The 17,423-nt window shown below is 38.6% G+C and overlaps 1 protein-coding gene across 2 annotated transcripts; it reads right to left on the reverse strand.

Annotated features, from left to right (window-relative positions):
• Nucleotides 1-2,484: 2,484 nt before the first annotated feature.
• On the reverse strand, nucleotides 2,485-17,353 carry LOC104417983 (E3 ubiquitin-protein ligase CHFR). 2 transcript variants are annotated; one of them, XM_010029178.3, is made up of 15 exons: nucleotides 17,065-17,352; nucleotides 15,462-15,612; nucleotides 14,268-14,365; nucleotides 13,809-13,870; nucleotides 13,618-13,709; nucleotides 13,416-13,539; nucleotides 12,822-12,908; nucleotides 10,099-10,186; nucleotides 9,638-9,745; nucleotides 7,168-7,268; nucleotides 6,791-6,856; nucleotides 6,621-6,708; nucleotides 4,607-4,667; nucleotides 3,750-3,813; nucleotides 2,485-2,944 (listed from the first exon to the last, which is right to left on the reverse strand). In XM_010029178.3, the coding sequence occupies exons 1-15, from the start codon at nucleotides 17,120-17,122 to the stop codon at nucleotides 2,813-2,815; spliced, it is 1,380 nt and encodes a 459-aa protein (XP_010027480.2). In that variant the 5' UTR covers nucleotides 17,123-17,352; the 3' UTR covers nucleotides 2,485-2,812. The 2 variants fall into 2 exon arrangements, with proteins under 2 accessions (XP_010027480.2, XP_018718340.2); XM_018862795.2 differs by lacking the exon at nucleotides 12,822-12,908 and having other exon boundaries at nucleotides 17,065-17,353.
• Nucleotides 17,354-17,423: the final 70 nt, after the last annotated feature.

Raw genomic sequence — 17,423 nt, forward strand, 5'->3', positions numbered from 1 at the left:
TCTGGATGTTTTGTATGTACACCGACTGGGCACGGGAGAAACGTATTTTTCTCTAACAAAAATGCGCCGGAAAAGGGGACGGGACATACATATGATGAGCTCACAGGGTTATTAAGTCAAAATTTAAGACAAAGTCAAATGTAAGGAGGAATTTCGGAAGGACGGCACCATTTTAGGGGGGATTCTTGGGAATTTCACAAATTTAGGAATTCATGGGGAAGAAGCTAATGTCGTCTTTCATTCACACTGCCATAGCCAACTTGGAAAGGCCACAATTATGTTTAGACATCTATTGCTAAACCTATACCTCATAGCAGTTCACATCACAAGTACAACAAACACAAGCACCAACTAAATCTTACAGACACATATGCATATAACGAATGATTGAACATCGAAGCGTCCATTTGCAAAAGTCAGTAACATTATATGGTGGATCCAGAGGAATGGTATGGAAATACAAGCAAAAGGAGGAGGGAAGATGTATGACATCCTCCACTTCTTCCCATTCCCACCACGATTTGCAATGCGCTTTAGGCCTACTACACAAGATCCGATTATCCCGACTACTATTTTGACTAGAAGAAAAAATCAATGCCCGTCTGTGGCGGCCAAGGGTCGCCGGTAATGTTGGGGTGGCGGGTGGCGGTGACACCACTGATTTGTCAAACCCACCGGACCCCCCTCTCTCTCTCTCTCTCTCTCTCTCTCTCTAGGTTAGTTGATCTTTCATTTTAGTTTTCTATCTTTCCAAATGTATTGTCACATATGCTCAAAATGCTAAAAGGACACCACATTGAAATCCGATGTGCCACATCGCACATCGGCAAATCGACTGAACATTTGTCGAAATGACTTAATCACAACAAATAAAATACATTTAGGATTTGATTGCACTCATTTCAAATGTTTAAATTGTTATGCAATTTTCTGAATTTTTATCATTACCATGGTTTGTCACTTTGATGGCTTCTAGACGAACTTTGTTAGGAGACTTGTCTGTTCTCACAGAATCGCAATCCATCATCGACACATTGGTGGGATGACAATTCCAAACCCATCAATCCTGAATCTCTTTCAAGACGAATGATATAGAATAATTATAATTCGAATAGAATCTCTTTTAGCAAGTGCTTGAACTCCCATAGTCGCGCGCAAGGGAATTGCGATGATTTTACTAACTTCTTCATCAATTAAAAAAAAAAAAAAACACAAATGTTCGTCGATCGATTACCTCCAAAATGGTCAAAGTGGATTCGATTCTAATAAATGTGGTGTTTGATGCCACTGGCCGGCCATGTGACATTCATTGAATATCGAGTCACCTACATGTGTACTAAACCTGGAAAAATGTCCACCCATGGACAATTCAAAAGGTACCATCTCGTCTCTTTTTCTGTTTCTTAATTATTTTTTCATGCCCCAATGTCACCTAACTCTTTTGTCGTTGTCTAATTTTCTTTTATTTTCTTTTCTTCGACCGAAAACAATATTCAATTGGTAAATATCAACGGATGCTATTATGCCCACCAAACAACAGTAACGACCCTTTAAAATCCCCGAACCGTCCAATCGCATCTGTAGATACCTCCCTCCTCTCTCTCGTTCAAACGGCATGAGCGATGCCGTCCATCTAGGTTCTCCGAATCTGTATCGCAGAGGTCTAAAGTGATGTACAATCCTTACCAGTCTTCTAGAAACAATGCATGCGTTTCGTTGCAAAGTCATCATCTCGGTAGGTAACATGTCTTATAAGAACTAGGCCACTATCGATGAGCATATAAGGATCACATCGATGTCCCTGTGACATCAATCATCGCCGCAGTAATCACTGGCCAGCGAGTCATGAGGACCTAATATCGAAGGAGGCTCAAATCCGCTCGTTATCATCGGACCTTCCACTTCACACTGGAGTCGCCACTCGACAAAGCTAGGGTTTTTGCTGCTCTCCATTTAAGAAGTTGCATAGTCATACAAGGCCGGAAAATTCATCACGACCGAGACATATTCAAACTACCAAGGAGGGGATTGAGCTAGAAATATTTGGGGTACTCCATTTCCAATGCATTTGCGTGGAACCTCCCCTACTAAATGTTGCATACGAGGAGCATTCTGGTAGGATCCGGAGGATGAACAGAGATGAATGTAGCAATGCAGCCTAATATGCATTAAAATAGAGGATCACTCGCAATGGCATGTTTTGATCTGTTATATTATGAACGATGGTGTTCAGACTTGCTTTTACCTTCATTCTGATTTACCTAGCAATAAACGATCAACCCCCTCCAACTAATAAGAGATCTTAATGTTTACTGCTCTATATTGAATTAAGGGCACGAGTTTAGCTATTCCCCTACAGCAAAACCTGGGTCTGAAAGTGGTATTGCCCAGAAATCAGATTTTCAGTAGTTAAGATTCACAAATCGGTCTGAATCATGCTAAAGATCATAGGTTCGAGATCAGACCTCAACAGCAATTAGTGTGTATCCTCCAACTTGCAAATGTTTTTGTCAGTCACCAGACCTCCTCTCAGTTAAACTAATGTGGAATTTGTCTCTTAGTGATTGACATCACAGGAATACCTGATTTTTCTCCTAACTCTGAATAAAAGAAAAAACCTAAAAGCATCTATCAAACATCCAACTGATAAACGAGTCTGTTTCCTGGTACGCACATGACCAAATACACATACAAAATGCTACCAAATGAACTAAGAAGGAACATAAAATGCAAAAACGTTGATGTGAGACCTACTGCATAGTAGTATATACAACTTTTAGCCAGACTGTTAGGATTTACCATGACACGAGACCTATGGATGAGTCCCCCGGGTTGGACGACAAACATGATTTCTTTTCTGAGCATGTTCCTCATTGTGATGTTGCGTCCGACATGCATATCCATACCAACAATCTTCTCTCTTGCATGCATCTGGTGGTAGAAGCTGTGAACGTGCACATTGAGAGAAGATTAGACCATAAAGATTCTTGAAAACATCACACGAAGACCAAATGTCCCTTCAATTTTCTCAGGGATCTATTCTATTGCAGTCATTCTCATTCTAGTATCAAACATCTTATCAGCATCCACAACCGGCTGATTGTAGAACCCACCCTAACTCGATCATTCATATGGTTGATTTATCATTTTGATCATAGAATCCCTGTTCACCCGACCCTACACGATCTACTAGATGAACTGCTTTTGCCTTGTACAACCTTTACACAGTGAAACCAATTCTGTCTTCAAAAAGTACCATGGATGTGAGGGACTGCAACTCCGAGTGATAGGATGTACAGTTCTGACTTTCTGTACCTCCAGAATCTACTAATATTACCAAATTAATGGTAATTTATCTTTAAGCAAGGGTTCACAGAATTTCCCCTCAATAATCCAACTGAGAGATCAAGAGAATATTATGTACTTCATGGACATCTGAAACCTATATTCTATGATCGTGTGGCAAAACCTCACTCGTCAGATTTAGAATAGACTGTCCCTTGGATTAGTTATTTCTCCCAATGACATCTGATATACTGGTTATATTCTATAAGCTGTAAGCTAATATTGAAGTAATGAGCAACCCACCACAGTCGTGGAATCATCAAACATAGAACATTGACAATACAACCATCTATAATTTGGACATCAGCCATCACATTAACACAATACAGTCCACTCATCATGCATAGCATGGTAACAAACATAAAATCAAAAAAGAGATCATCTAATTAGTTGTAGATACTTACATGTCTAGGCATTGAAAAGCGAAACCAGTACAAGAGGAAGGATACCAATTTGTCGTAGCAATCGCTGCATTCACCACAAAGACTCAGGGGGAAAAACAACATATATGATAAAATGGGGCGACAGTAATTTGCTTTACACACATTATAATTATCAATAAAGGAGACCAGATTGATACATTATAGATGTATTAGGTCAGGAAACAGGCCAAACAATGTTGTGCTGTTCGCTCAACAGGTTAATGGCAAAATGCAGGAGGAACATTATTTCCACCAATAATGATATCAAAATAATAAGAACAATTAAGGACATTTTAATTCTTTATTTACCTTCATCTTAAAGCTAAAAAACTTTCTACTTTGAGATAAAATCCTGTTGATCAATGCCAAAATGTAAAGTTAAGCTTAGAAGCAACTACTGGCTCTTTAATATTCCCTGAATTATTGTGAAACAAAACTCAAGTAACCCTAGCTCTTCCACAAGATCTCTACCCCTAAATCAACTTGAAGTCTTCAATAGGCAATGAAAGGAACATCTTAATCCAATCAGCTGCAAGTTTACAGGCAAGTACAGAATGTACTTCATTAAAAGGTTATAGCTCTAAAAATCTAAAAAAACTCAAGACTCAGAGGATCTGACACTCTTGACACTTCTAAGCATGGGGACTACCTTCAGCAACTAATCACTAGCAGAACATAAGGAGCAATGTGCAGCCTTGAAACAAATGGTAAAGATATCATGCACTCAAGTTTAAAAATATACCATTTCAAGAAAAGATAACATCCAGTTCAGGAGAACATTCATGTTAAAAGCTTAGTGACAAAGAAAAGCCTCACAAAAAGTAGAAATGATAACTCACTTGCATATATGTGTTGCAGCAGTTATTGTCTCAGCATGATTAAGTGGCATCCTGGATCGATCTGGTCAGGAAATAAATATTCTAGAGATAAGGACACAGGTCAAGTGTGACTAAATAATTGATTCATCAAATGGTACTATGTTACACAGAAAATTTGATTTTGTGGGAAATGTGTTTCAAGTAAGTTCTCGCAAACTTAGTTCCATTTTTCAGTGCATGGATGGACATCTACAATGAATTGGAAACTATTTTATGGTGTTTGTCACCCAGAAACAATCCAGGTGCTATCCAGAACTAGCGTTAGATGATATATTGCAAAATGGCAATTATCTTGAACAAGATGACAGGATCCAGCATTGCGTTGTCCGGGGTCAGGCATTGGGGATCAATACAGACACCAAAAACTTGGTCTGGGTACCAGATCCTTGGCAGTGACACCACGGTCACTGATCCAAGTGCCCAAGTCCTGCATCCTAACCCCATGGTCGTGAATAAGGTTTCATCAATTTCTAGTGCGGTAGCTGAGGCAATAGCATCAATCATTTTTACGGCATTTTAGCAACTTCTACTGACCATGAAAAAAATTCCCTTGACTCGTCTTCCTAAGCTATGCCAAAGGACTGGAAATGAAGGAAATGCTTTCAGGTCTTTTTTCCACAAAACAAATACACCCTAAGTAAACAAATGACTCCATAGAGGGAACCACGCATAGTATTTACAGTAAAAGAATCATCTTTAGTCAGAGAGTCAAAGGACAAGTATTTTTCGGCATTAAGAAAAAACATGCAAAGGCACAAGACCTGAGATTTGCTTCTTCACTTTATCTACTAATGTTCATATCCTATGGATTACATCTACATCAATCTCTCCATCCTTTCACAGAAGTGACCCAAGATCACAAATTAAATCAGTCCTTGGTGCTATATTGACTACTCATCACCACTTCAATTAGACATCTTTCCTCTTCCCAGAAATTGCACTCCATGTACTCTACTTTGTATCTACTAAAACAAAATTTTTGGATTCAAAGTTTACTAAGATAGACTGAGTTTCCCATCTAAGATTATCCAAGCTTCATCTATTAAACAGAGTAGAGTTTATATAGGAACATCATGCTGACCAATACTAGTGATAGTGAATTCCTCCATTACCAAGAAAAGGGGTATAGTTTTAACAAAAAGTGGGATTTTCAAGTAGACTTAAGGCCTGTTTGATAACACTCCAAACAGTGCTTGATTCTATTCTTTTGTTCCCAAAAAAAAAAAAAAATTGTTTGGTAAATTATTCATTCTCGGAAACAAAAATCCTTCTTTTTTTTTTTTTTTGTTCCTGAAAATAGATTTGGAACCGATTCAAGAAGCAGAAAAAAGTTGCTTCTTGTTCTTGGGAACAATTTCAGAATCAAGCCAAATTTTCTTTTTTCTTTTTTTTTTCTCTTTTCTTTTCTTCTTTTCCTTTTCTCTTCTTCTTCCTCATTGCCGGTTGTCAGCCACAGCGATGGCCAGCAACTGGCTAGAGAAGCAAAGGAGGGATGGAAAAAGATAAAAAAAAAAAAAAAAAAAGAAAAAAAGAGAAAGAAAGAGAAAATAATAATAAAAGTACTAAAAATTAAAAGAAATTCTAATTCACAAAAGAATTTGAGATTTTACCAAACGTATTTCTATCCTGGGAATAGAAATTTTGGATAGTCACTAAATGCTTTCAAAAACTCATAACCTTGTCTAAGGAACAGAATTAGGAAAAACTATTTATGATAAAAAATTGTTCTTAGAAACAGAATGATTATCAAACGCACTTTTATAATTGTGGAAACTCATATTTTTCTTCCATGTGCTTCAACTGATGTGCAAACCACATCATACATGCCTTTATTGCTTGTACATGTGAAGCACAAACCCCTTCGTTCATCACTATACATGTCCTCAAGTTAGTATATTCGAATGACAAGGAAAATGAAGTACTCAACTGAAAGAGTCATTATTTTGGTTGAACATTAACACTCGAATTGACTCACCAATTTCACGATTGTCAAATTTTCCAATCCATTCAGAGATAACGTCTTGGAGTGTTCTTCCCAGTTGTCTAATTGACCTCTCTGTGATCTACCGAATGTTGAAAAAAGAAAGTTGAATAGACTTGCCTACTATGCAAAGACAGTAGAATTATCAATGATAGAGTTCATACATCTTGCTCATATCGATTTGTTTCATGTGCAGCAAATGGAATTCTTGCAATAGACCGCTCCATGATCTGCAACAAATGCAAAAGGTTGTATTTGTGGCTCAAGAAGCCAATTTATCATTAATATATTTGCATAGGAGATTAATGAGAAAATAATCCAAGATATCATCCAGCAAACAAGCAGCAAGTGGCCGCCTAGTCTCTAGACCACTCCACAATATGAACAGCATGACCAAAGTGACAATTTCATATTACAAAACACGAAGGACAGCAGAAAGATAAGTATTAAAGTAGCGGAAATATGTCGAACGAAGCAAGAGTCAATTGCAGAAAAACTATCCCAACAAGACAAAAATGGGAATCTAGAGAACTCCACATACAGGTTTAAAACTGTCATAAGAGCAGAGAGGGTGACCATCAATCCTTGCAACCCCTTGAGAGTGCCAATAAGCACCGCAAAATGCTCTATTGCATCCCAAACCTGCATAAGAGGCACAACATTCCAGCATGTCAAAAACAGTCATAACATATCTCAGTAAAAAGGAAACAAGCATTGAGTCATTCGCAAGATCTTTTAAAATGCTCCATTTTAAAATCTCTCTCTCCACATAAGTGCTCATTTGACAACTGCCCACTTCTCAATCTTGAACATTGGACGGCACTGCAATTCTGTGAAAATTGAATACAGCATTCCAATGTAACCACAGAAGAATCTTTAGATCATATCACTGCTCACTGTTCCATTATAGGACAATTACCAGCAGATGGCTACAACAATTAGATCCATCCTAAAGTTGCTAATTACATCCCTAATTAATTGTTTTTCTGTAGTACAGAGTAATAGCATCTGTTGAAATTCAGCTTAGCTGATGAAAAATAATTTGCGGAATCAACTGCCAAATTACAAAATGAACAAGAAATAACTATAATATCACCATAATAAAGTCTGATCCCTACGAATTAGTTAGAATATATCTGTCCTTTTATATCATTGCCTTCAATTCTATATCAAGTAACCAATTGGTCCTTTATATCATTGCCTTCAATTCTATATCAAGTAACCAATCAGTCCTGTTTTGCATACGAAAACTGGTCTGGCTTTTTATTTTCCCATGCATTTGAAAACAGAACTAAAAATAAAATCTGATCATAAACCAAAAACTATTCAGGTGAGCAGAGGGAAAATTGTTCACTTTTGTAACTACAAACTGAAAAGAAAAAATGAGTTGTTTTCATTTCAAAAGAGAACACATTAGTATTAAAATGAAAACTTGCATCTCATCCTTAAAAATCAATACAACCAATCATGATTTTAAAATCTTAATTCATGTTGAGAATTTTCTTTTCACGAACCAAACATGTTCACCCCCAGCCGGGTCTCCCCGGACTGGGCCTCTTCATTTTCCTGAACCTTGCCGGGAATGGTTACCCGGGATCGGCTTCACGGGAATCCGAGGGGGCGCCGCCAACCCCATGAAGGGGTTGTGTGCGCGGGCGCGCCAATGGGCCGGTATATTTATCGAGGCCCGGATCCCGGCCTCTATCCTGTCTTTCCGGGATGCCATAGCCTTTTAAGGTCTTGCTAAGGACCCAAGAACACATTAGTATTAAAATGAAAACTTGCATCTCATCCTTAAAAATCAATACAACCAATCATGATTTTAAAATCTTAATTCATGTTGAGAATTTTCTTTTCACAAACCAAACACGTTTAAAAAAAATGAAGAACTGGAAATACATAACAGTTTTCATTTTCTGTACCACTGAAAATAAAAGTTGAAAACATTTTTATGAACCAAATAGACCCTTAAGCTCTACGGCTCCATTGGTTTTAAGAAAAATGAACTTTGCTGGAAAAAAATTTCATGTGTGAGTTTGTTTCACAGAAAATCAAATATTTCAAAAACATTATACTAAAATGGATTACATACAAAAATAAATGAGCGAAAAAAATATCGACATAAATTATATAGACATAGTTTGTTCGGGACAATCAAAACCTTTTTTATTGACCCATTTTTTTAGCAATACGAACAATCATTGTTAGGACAATATTCCAAATCATTCACTTTCCATGAAACAAACGGATCTAAAGTATTACCAGAAGACTCAAACACACTTTTAAAAAGACTCGAGCACGATGACAGGACCTAGATCCAGGTGATGTTGTCTCAAGTCTCGACAACCAAGTCCCGCTGTTCAGGCTGCAAGGACCCAGGTCCCAGCATTGAGAATCTGAGTCTAGGTTGCAAAGACCCAGGGCCGAGGTGTGAGGACCCGGGGTCCAGGTGATGTGGTCGTAGGTCCAAGCCATGGAAATTTGCGTCTGGCTGTGCAGATCTGGGTCTAGGCGACAGGGACTGAGGTCACATGTCAGGGCTGTTGGTTCCAGGCACCAGGTCACATGTCAGGGCTGTTGGTTCCAGGCACCAGGTCCAAGTCAGTGCCATGAGGAACTAAGTTCAGGCCACCTGAGGACCCAGATTCAGGCACCGAGGTCCCGGGGTCTCAAGACAGCTTGTGGTTGTGGAGATCATATTGTACTCTGAGCAAAAATTTCTGATTTAAAAAATGGAGTCATTTTCTTGAATTTTAGATTTTTCATTGACTCATTTTCCTAAGCCATCCTAACACTAGAAAATAAGAAAAAGTTTTATAACAATTAATTTTCAGCAAAATAAAAGGAGCATTATTTCCAAAAATTGGCTAGAGTATTCAGAACTATTGAAAGTTTAGGAGGACAATTAACCACGGCGAAAGGCCTAGATGAGGATGAAACTAAAGCAAATACAAGAACTTTCTGGACTGAAATAAAGGAGGGGGATGGTGGATGGTTTGCTAGGTGCTTACAATGTTGTGGTACGCTAATGTTTGATCTGGAAGGCATCATTCCTCCACATGCGTGACATGGTATGTGGACAGTATCCCCATTGCAGCGAAACCCACCATATTCAGTGCCTTATTCATGCAGAAAACTAGTCAATCACATTGTGCATAATATATAAATCTAAATAAATAAAAAATATTGCAATGAAAACTCATCTCTTTTTGGGTACTAAGGGGACCTTGATGCAGTCAAAAGAGATGCATAGATAAAACATAATCTTCCTAGGGTAAAAAATTAACATTTAAAAGGCTCTTAACATGGGAAAAGGAAATATGCAGAACCTGAAACTAATGCAAGATACAGAAAAAGCTTCTCCAGCATAATACTTGGTTCTATCATGGAATATGCAAAAAAGCAATTGACGAAGGAAAAGTTGATTCTGTCACTAGTTTGTGCTGCAAGTGGAGAATCTAATTTTGCCTACCACATTGTGGGCATGAAAGATTAAGACCAGAAGTTTGCTCATCCACTGCCAAGTGAGGTCTTTTACGTTTTCTTCCGCTGCTTATAACCTGAAAAGTTGCAAAACAAAGACATAAATTGATAAAGCTATGATCATAGAAATACGCTAAGTAGGGTGTGCAAAAAAAACTCAAGGCCCCAAAACCGGGCAAGGCTCAATAATACTGGGCCGGGCAACAGGGCCAGAAAATATCTTTGAGTTTGGACCAGACTGGCCTGATTCATAAATAGAACAAAAAAGATATTTATACACCTAAGTCTACAACCCTAGAACATCAGGTCCCTCCCATTTTCTTCTCTCAGGGGGCTATGTCATTTCCCTCTCACACATGCACCCATCTCAATGTCTCCCATTCTTATGTCCCATGCTCGCTGAGTTGTCAAGACACAACCGAGCCACCGACGTATTGCCATCAAGCCCCACCACTCACCATATGCTCTCCCTCCCCAACACCCCCACCCCCGATGTGTCTCGCTCACTCCCTCATGCTCCCACATGCTCACTCTTGCAGTCTCTCTCTCTTTCTCATGTCTCACTCACACGTCAACGAGCTACAACGCCAGCGATAGACGCGCTATTTTGCTCATGTCTTGTTCTCCCTCACACTCCCTCACTCACTAACAATAGCAAAACAGGTTCTTATTAGCCTGTTCTGATGTCTTCAAGGTTTTTGGTTTTAGTACATGCTATTTGTTTTTATATAGAGTTTGCACATGAAAAGTACGGAAAAGGAAAAAAAGCATTTTTTAAATTTTAGGCTTTGGCCAACACCAGCCCGAAATGGCCCAATTTTGTTCAATCTGGGCCAAATGGCATGGCCTCGGACCCGGCCAGGTCCTTGGCAGAGAATGGGTTGTATTCCAGGCCAGGACAACAAATTGCCAAAACAAGCACCCGGCCCAGCCATGCTCCATCCTGGTGCTAAGAACCAAGGAAATGTCAAATCTATAAGTCCAAAAGAATTGAGGGAAGTGTGATCAACCTATATACAGCGAAATAGGGTATTATTTCGTTAGCCTGTAAGATAAGTGGATTCTCTTCAGCACTTCTATCTTTCAGTCACTAGGAACGTCTTTCTATACAAGTGGAAGAGAAAAAAGACCCACAAAGGAAACATTATTAGCATGCTACAAGAGAATAAAGACAATTAAGGATGGCAAGTTCAAATAAGAAAAAGAAGGATTAGTGCCTTCAAAAAACATGGTTCTAATTAGTTAGACTTTCAAAATTCTGTTGTCCAGAAAGAGGAGAGTGTGCCCCTTCCTTTCAATATCCAAGTGTGAAGAAATTCAAGGGAGCAAAGGACCAAATAAATGAAAAGATAATGGAAAGCATACAACTAAAGGAACGAAAAAAGAAGAGTCAGCCACAGAACTCCAGACATGAAATTCAATAATATCTTTTAGGATGTGTTATGATCTTTGAGGACAACAATAGGTAACCCAACACACCCCCACCCCCACTCTCAAAAACAAAACAAAAAAAATGTACACCCCAACATAGCAGCACATAAACATGCACTCAATACAGAGAGAGGAATGTGGAACATATTAAAGGCAGATCAGAAGAAAATAAATTATACCACTCTATTGAGAAGTGTTGTGGATACAGAAAAGGAATGGAAAATCCTTGGGGTCAAGAAAAGCAGTATGCAACATCCATGGTCAGGCTAATTTTATACAAAGCAGTTCCACAGTCCACAATCTATAGTGCCGCCAAAGCATGACCAAGAAGCTGAGACCACTCGAGCAAATGACTACAAGCTGAAGCAAACAATTCTGCCCCAATCAGCTCATACACATGTCAAGGTCCCTCTATTTTGCAAGTAATCTTCAAGTTATTCGATAAATTTCAGTTCTTGAGAAGTCAATCTCCCTCAGCTAGTGATGGAAATTTCTCTGTGAATGGATGCTAAGATGCTGCGAAGAAAATAACAACTGGCACACCATGACCACAAAAATACAGCAAAAGCTTTTTACTTCCAATAGATGGTTAACATGATGATTTTTCTATAGAAAGTATCATTTCTTCTGAATGCTTTCTAGCTCAAGATCCTTTATGTTATTTGCCTAAAACTTATTAGCCCGCCCTATCTCTTTTTTACCCCAACATGGACATCTTCTCATTGGGACATACTGTCTCTTAACATGTCCAAGCCACCAGGACTGGGCTTGTCCCACCATATCTTCAACTAAAGCCACTGGGACATTCTCACGTACTCATTTCTTGCTCTCAACTACGCTGATGTTGTATATGTTCTAACACTTGAGGCCCTGAAAACTGCTGATCATAAGCCTTTAATGGTTGTCTAAAATATATACTTACCACTCTTTAATCACACAAAAATAAATCCATTGACCCTTTTGCAAAATGGACCAGAGATACCGAAATTGTTCACTTTTTGGTACTTCTTCACCTTTGATTTTCACTACCGTCCCACTCCTACCTCATCCTTAACTAATCTTGCTTCCATGTACTTCATTCTTGACCTAATAGACAGATGCCCTTTGCTAAGGGTTCACTCCACAATTCCAGCTTCACACTCGCTCCTGTCCCAATATTAGTGGTGCATTGTATAAAGCACTCTATACCAGTACATCCATCAAGATGTACCAGTAAGCTCATCCACCAATGACGGAAAAATGAGAAATCAAAACAGCTCCTATAGACCGTATAATACGTACCAGATTTGACTGAATCAATGCGTGTGAATCTAAAATGGCAACATCTTCTTTAGACCGTCTTAGAGAACAATCAGCCTGCAGTATATCCTATACTCAGGAAGAATTGCAAAAAGCAAAGAAAGAGAAAAATCAGCAGTCAGTACAGGAGCTCTCAACTGTCATAAAGAGTGCACGACAAGCTCTAAAGAAAATATGGCATTTGATGTATTCAAAATTCAAGGAATGCCATGAGGAAACCCTTCAGAAGAGCTAGACACATTTATTTGATATATTCAGTTCTTATATTTGCCAGCATCCGAAAAGGCCAGACTGAAACATGTATCCAATCCCCTCATCAAAAGGTGCTTTTGGCAATAAGACCTGCTCATGGCTGGTAGAGCAAGTCCAATATATAAATTATGGCAAACAGTCTTAGACCATGTGATAACACCCAATTTTACATTGTGAAATACTCTTTCCGTTTCCCAACTTCAAGAAAAGTTACATTTTGTAGTCGTGAGTTCTCTACTATTTCAAAGGACAGACTTTTAACAGGAAAAAAGGGGCAAAAAAAAAATTTATTTGGCATCTCAATATGCTTAAACCAAGCAGTACCTCCACAACCTCACGTAAAAAGTGATTTTTCCCAGCAAACTGCACAAGTGCTCTACATTGGGGACAGAGTACTGTCACATGTCTTTCTTGAGATCTCCTTAACCACTCGGAGAAGCATCCATTGCTGCAATGCACAAGGTTAGGCCAATTGATGCCCAGGTATCAAACTATTGACCAGGAAGAGATTAAGTTCCAGACAAACCAGAAGTTATGGAGGCAAGGAGCAACAGAGATGACGTCGTGCCATATGTTCAAGCAAATGCCACATTTTGCATTTTCAATGTCTATAGAGATCTGGAAGACCAAAATACAAACATTAACTGATATTGATTTCTACAGACAGCCAAGCATTTATTTACACTCCCATAAAGACATGATTAAATATTTAATTACCTTTAACCGCTTCTCACACCGCTCTGCAGCAGGGATCATTTCAAGTCTATAGCTCAGATGCCCTGCATAAATAACACATTCGACAATGAAAAGAGCAAGCGAAAAGTAGTCCATACAAGGCATTTGAGAATTATACGCACCACACAAGTATAATTATGATAATTTAATGATCTGAGTCTGTAAATAAAACAACAATAGCATTTAATTAGAATATAGAAGATACATTAACACCCTCCATCTAATACTTATCATTCATTAAGCCCTCTGATCGCACCAAAGAAGAAGAATAAATTACCAACCTTGAGGAAAAAACGTTGTGAAGAAAATCATAGTAAGTTAGACAACTTGAAAGCAGATTTCAATGTAAAGATGACAAGGAGAAGTTACAGTCAAACACCCAGAAAAAAGGACACATGTCCCTATTTATTCTCAAAAGCATAAAGAAACCACTAAGCTGACCTTCTCTATCAGGCCCTGGAATAATTTCAGTTCCAGACTGTATGAGCATAATGTCTTCACTTTGAACAGTCGCTCCATCAATAAGAATCGCAGTTGAGCTACATGAGCCAAAACCCACCAGAGATGAACCCTCAAAATCAACAAAAGAAAAAATAGGGAAAGCAAACAAACTAATGCAGCAACTAACGTAATCAGTCAAAGGTTTCAACAATAGCAGCAGAAGCGCAAATATGGGAAAGGCTGCAGCAACAATGAAAGTAAAGATCCACAACAGCAAAAATCAAAATGAATCATTGTGAGAGCTACCTAAAGCAGATTGTTGACAAATTAACCCCAGTAAAACTAAACTTCCTGCGCGTATCTGCATTTCCCTAACTAAAAAATTTAGTGTAAGACATTCAAGGATTTAAGAGACGAGAAAAGTAATTATTTGGTTTGATGAAAGCCAGTAGGCTATTACTACTAGACAATTAAATTAGAAAGTAGAAAGGAGTTTACATGATGAAATGGACAGATTTCTCATTGTTCCATACACCCTTTGATTAAACAATGTCAATCAAATCCTTTGTTGGAACAATGTTTAGCATTACTAAGTCCCCAGAAAAGCAATTCGTAGAGGTGTATAATTATCCATCAGCTAGAATGAAGTATTCATTTCCATCCTCTCTCTTTCTTTGTACAGTGTCGGTGCCCATCAATTCAATGAAGAGTAACTTGGAACATAACCAATTTGAAGAAAACCACCCTCCAGGTTAAAAACAATTGATTTGCTTCTTCACTGCCTGTTCTTCGTGTTCCTTCTACCATTTTTAAAATACCCTCTCTTCTTTAGATATCTAATTATGAAGAGGATCTTTGTTAGGTACTTCCTTTGTGTCCACACCATGGTTTCTCCAAAAGCAATAATATCCCTCTCGATTCTATGGGAAGCCATAAGTTTGACAAAGGAATAAACAAGATGAACCAAAAGTGGAAATTGGTCTATGAAGAAACAATTGATTTAGCCACCTCACTAAAACATTAAAAAAAAAAAAAAAAGGAGGAGGAGGAAAACAATCTCTTGTTTAAAGGATAATATCAACATTGGCAAGACCACAAAATGCACATCATATTGAAGATAAAAGGGAGCAAAAACAACATAGCAAATAAATGAAGCAAGAAACTTTTGGTCACATGCCATGGATTTTACTATACCTCTTGTTCTGAATCATAGCAGAAGATTGATTTAAAATCCTAGTTATCTTGCACCACTCATGCTTGTTTCCAGAAGAGCATGAGATCTCTGAGTAGACAACCGTCTCATTTGATCCAATGTCAACAACTGAGTACCTTGAATCTGCTGGAACTGCAATTTGGAACAGAGCAAGTCAAATCTGGCATCTGGCATCAGATAAAGAGACCATACTCTGTAAGTAAATGACAAATGTCAAACAGACTATTTTTTTCAATTGGGTCTTTTACATTCAAGAGTCGCTTCTCAAAAGGCCTGAAGTTAAGAACGCCAAGGCTTTTCAAGTAGCATCTTAAATACCAAGATGCGGCACCTTTGCTTGACTGCAATCTCCAATTTGATTCTCATTCGAAGTTCTCATTATGGCTAAACAAGAATTCTATGGACAATTTCATGTGGTAACACGAATTCCTACAATTATTTGTCCCATTTTCCAGCTTGGCCTATTTGGAGAAGAGATGTTTCCCATAGTAAATTAGCGCCAAACTTGCTTTTCTCACAACTATGGCACAAATCATTTCCACAAGCGAGGTTAAGAAGTTGACTAATAATGCCCAATAGCAGACTTTCCACAGAATCCCCATCAAAGTGCCCACCTAAAACATACTTGAGGGCCATGGTGCTAGAAGAGTAGATATTTGAAATCCTTAGGTACAAAAAGTTTCCATATATAAGAGGTTTATGTAGCTCATCCCTTCAAAATTTCTGACAGAAAACAGTGAATAAGTAAACTTTCCAAAGGTCCCAGGTGACATTCAGCTGATAATGTCAATTTCTCTGAATCAGCTCCTCAATTCTCCTCCTCTCTTTTGTCAGTGGGCTTTCCTCCTCATCTAGGCAAATTTCTTTCCCTCAACGGTATGTTGACTAAGTTGCTTAAAAATCAAGATGTGTCAACTTCTCAAGTTTAGAAAAGTTCATTTGCTCCATCCTATTAAGTGGGCTTGCTCTCTTGGCTATGCTTGTAGCTCTTCCTCTTCTTTCGCTAGCTTAACTCAAACGACTATCTGTTCGGACTCTTGATCATATTCTCGAGACAAAAATAGATGTGGTGATAAAGCAAAGTGCCAAAAACTCAGAGCCCATGAATAAGCGTGGGCAGTTAACCAGTGTCACTTTCCTTGATTCCGACTACCATCTCGGTGGTACTTTCAATGAGCCTTTGGTTCCACTTAACCCACATTCCCTTTATGTCTGTAAGCTTTCTTTCGGAGGGCATGTGAAAGAGAATGATGAGTCGCATGACAACCCAGAAAACACACACGATTATACGGCACTACGCAGTTCATTCTTCATTACAGACAGATATCCCACAAAGACTGATACCCAATTAAACCATGAAAGGATCAGCCTTGGCAACTGACGGAAAAGAGGATTCCTTTTTTTTTTTTTTTTTTTTTTGTTCCCTATTCAATTTCAATAGACAATAATGGGTTCCATTGTCGCAAGGTCGGGGAACAATCACGGCATGCTATTGAAGTGAACAGAGGGTAAAAATGAAATCTTCAACAAGTACAGCATGCTCCATGGAATAAACTGGGAAAAGAAATGGAAGAAGAAGAATACCAAGCTTAGCCCAAATATCGGCGTCAAGACAGGGTTTTGAACCAGAGGATTCTCCCATTCCCACCGTATTACACTCGAGACCGATCCAATGGCTTTCCCCACCATAAAAGGCCGCACGAATGTTGCGTAGAGAGAGAAACTGCTTTATACTGCCGTTGGAAAAAGCACGAGGAAACGTGCCGAGGACTCCTCCACAAATCCAAATTGAATTTATAGGTTGGGGAGAGGGGCTGCAGCACTCCCGTCTTCTTCAGCGATTTCTTTTTGTTTTCGGAAAAAGCCAATCTGTCTTGGCCATACTTGCTCATTAACAAAAGGGATATCTTCAGCAGCAGAAATCCTAAAACTTATCGTTACGA

This window comes from Eucalyptus grandis, chromosome 9, assembly GCF_016545825.1.
Source record: "Eucalyptus grandis isolate ANBG69807.140 chromosome 9, ASM1654582v1, whole genome shotgun sequence".
Lineage (NCBI taxonomy): Eukaryota > Viridiplantae > Streptophyta > Magnoliopsida > Myrtales > Myrtaceae > Eucalyptus > Eucalyptus grandis.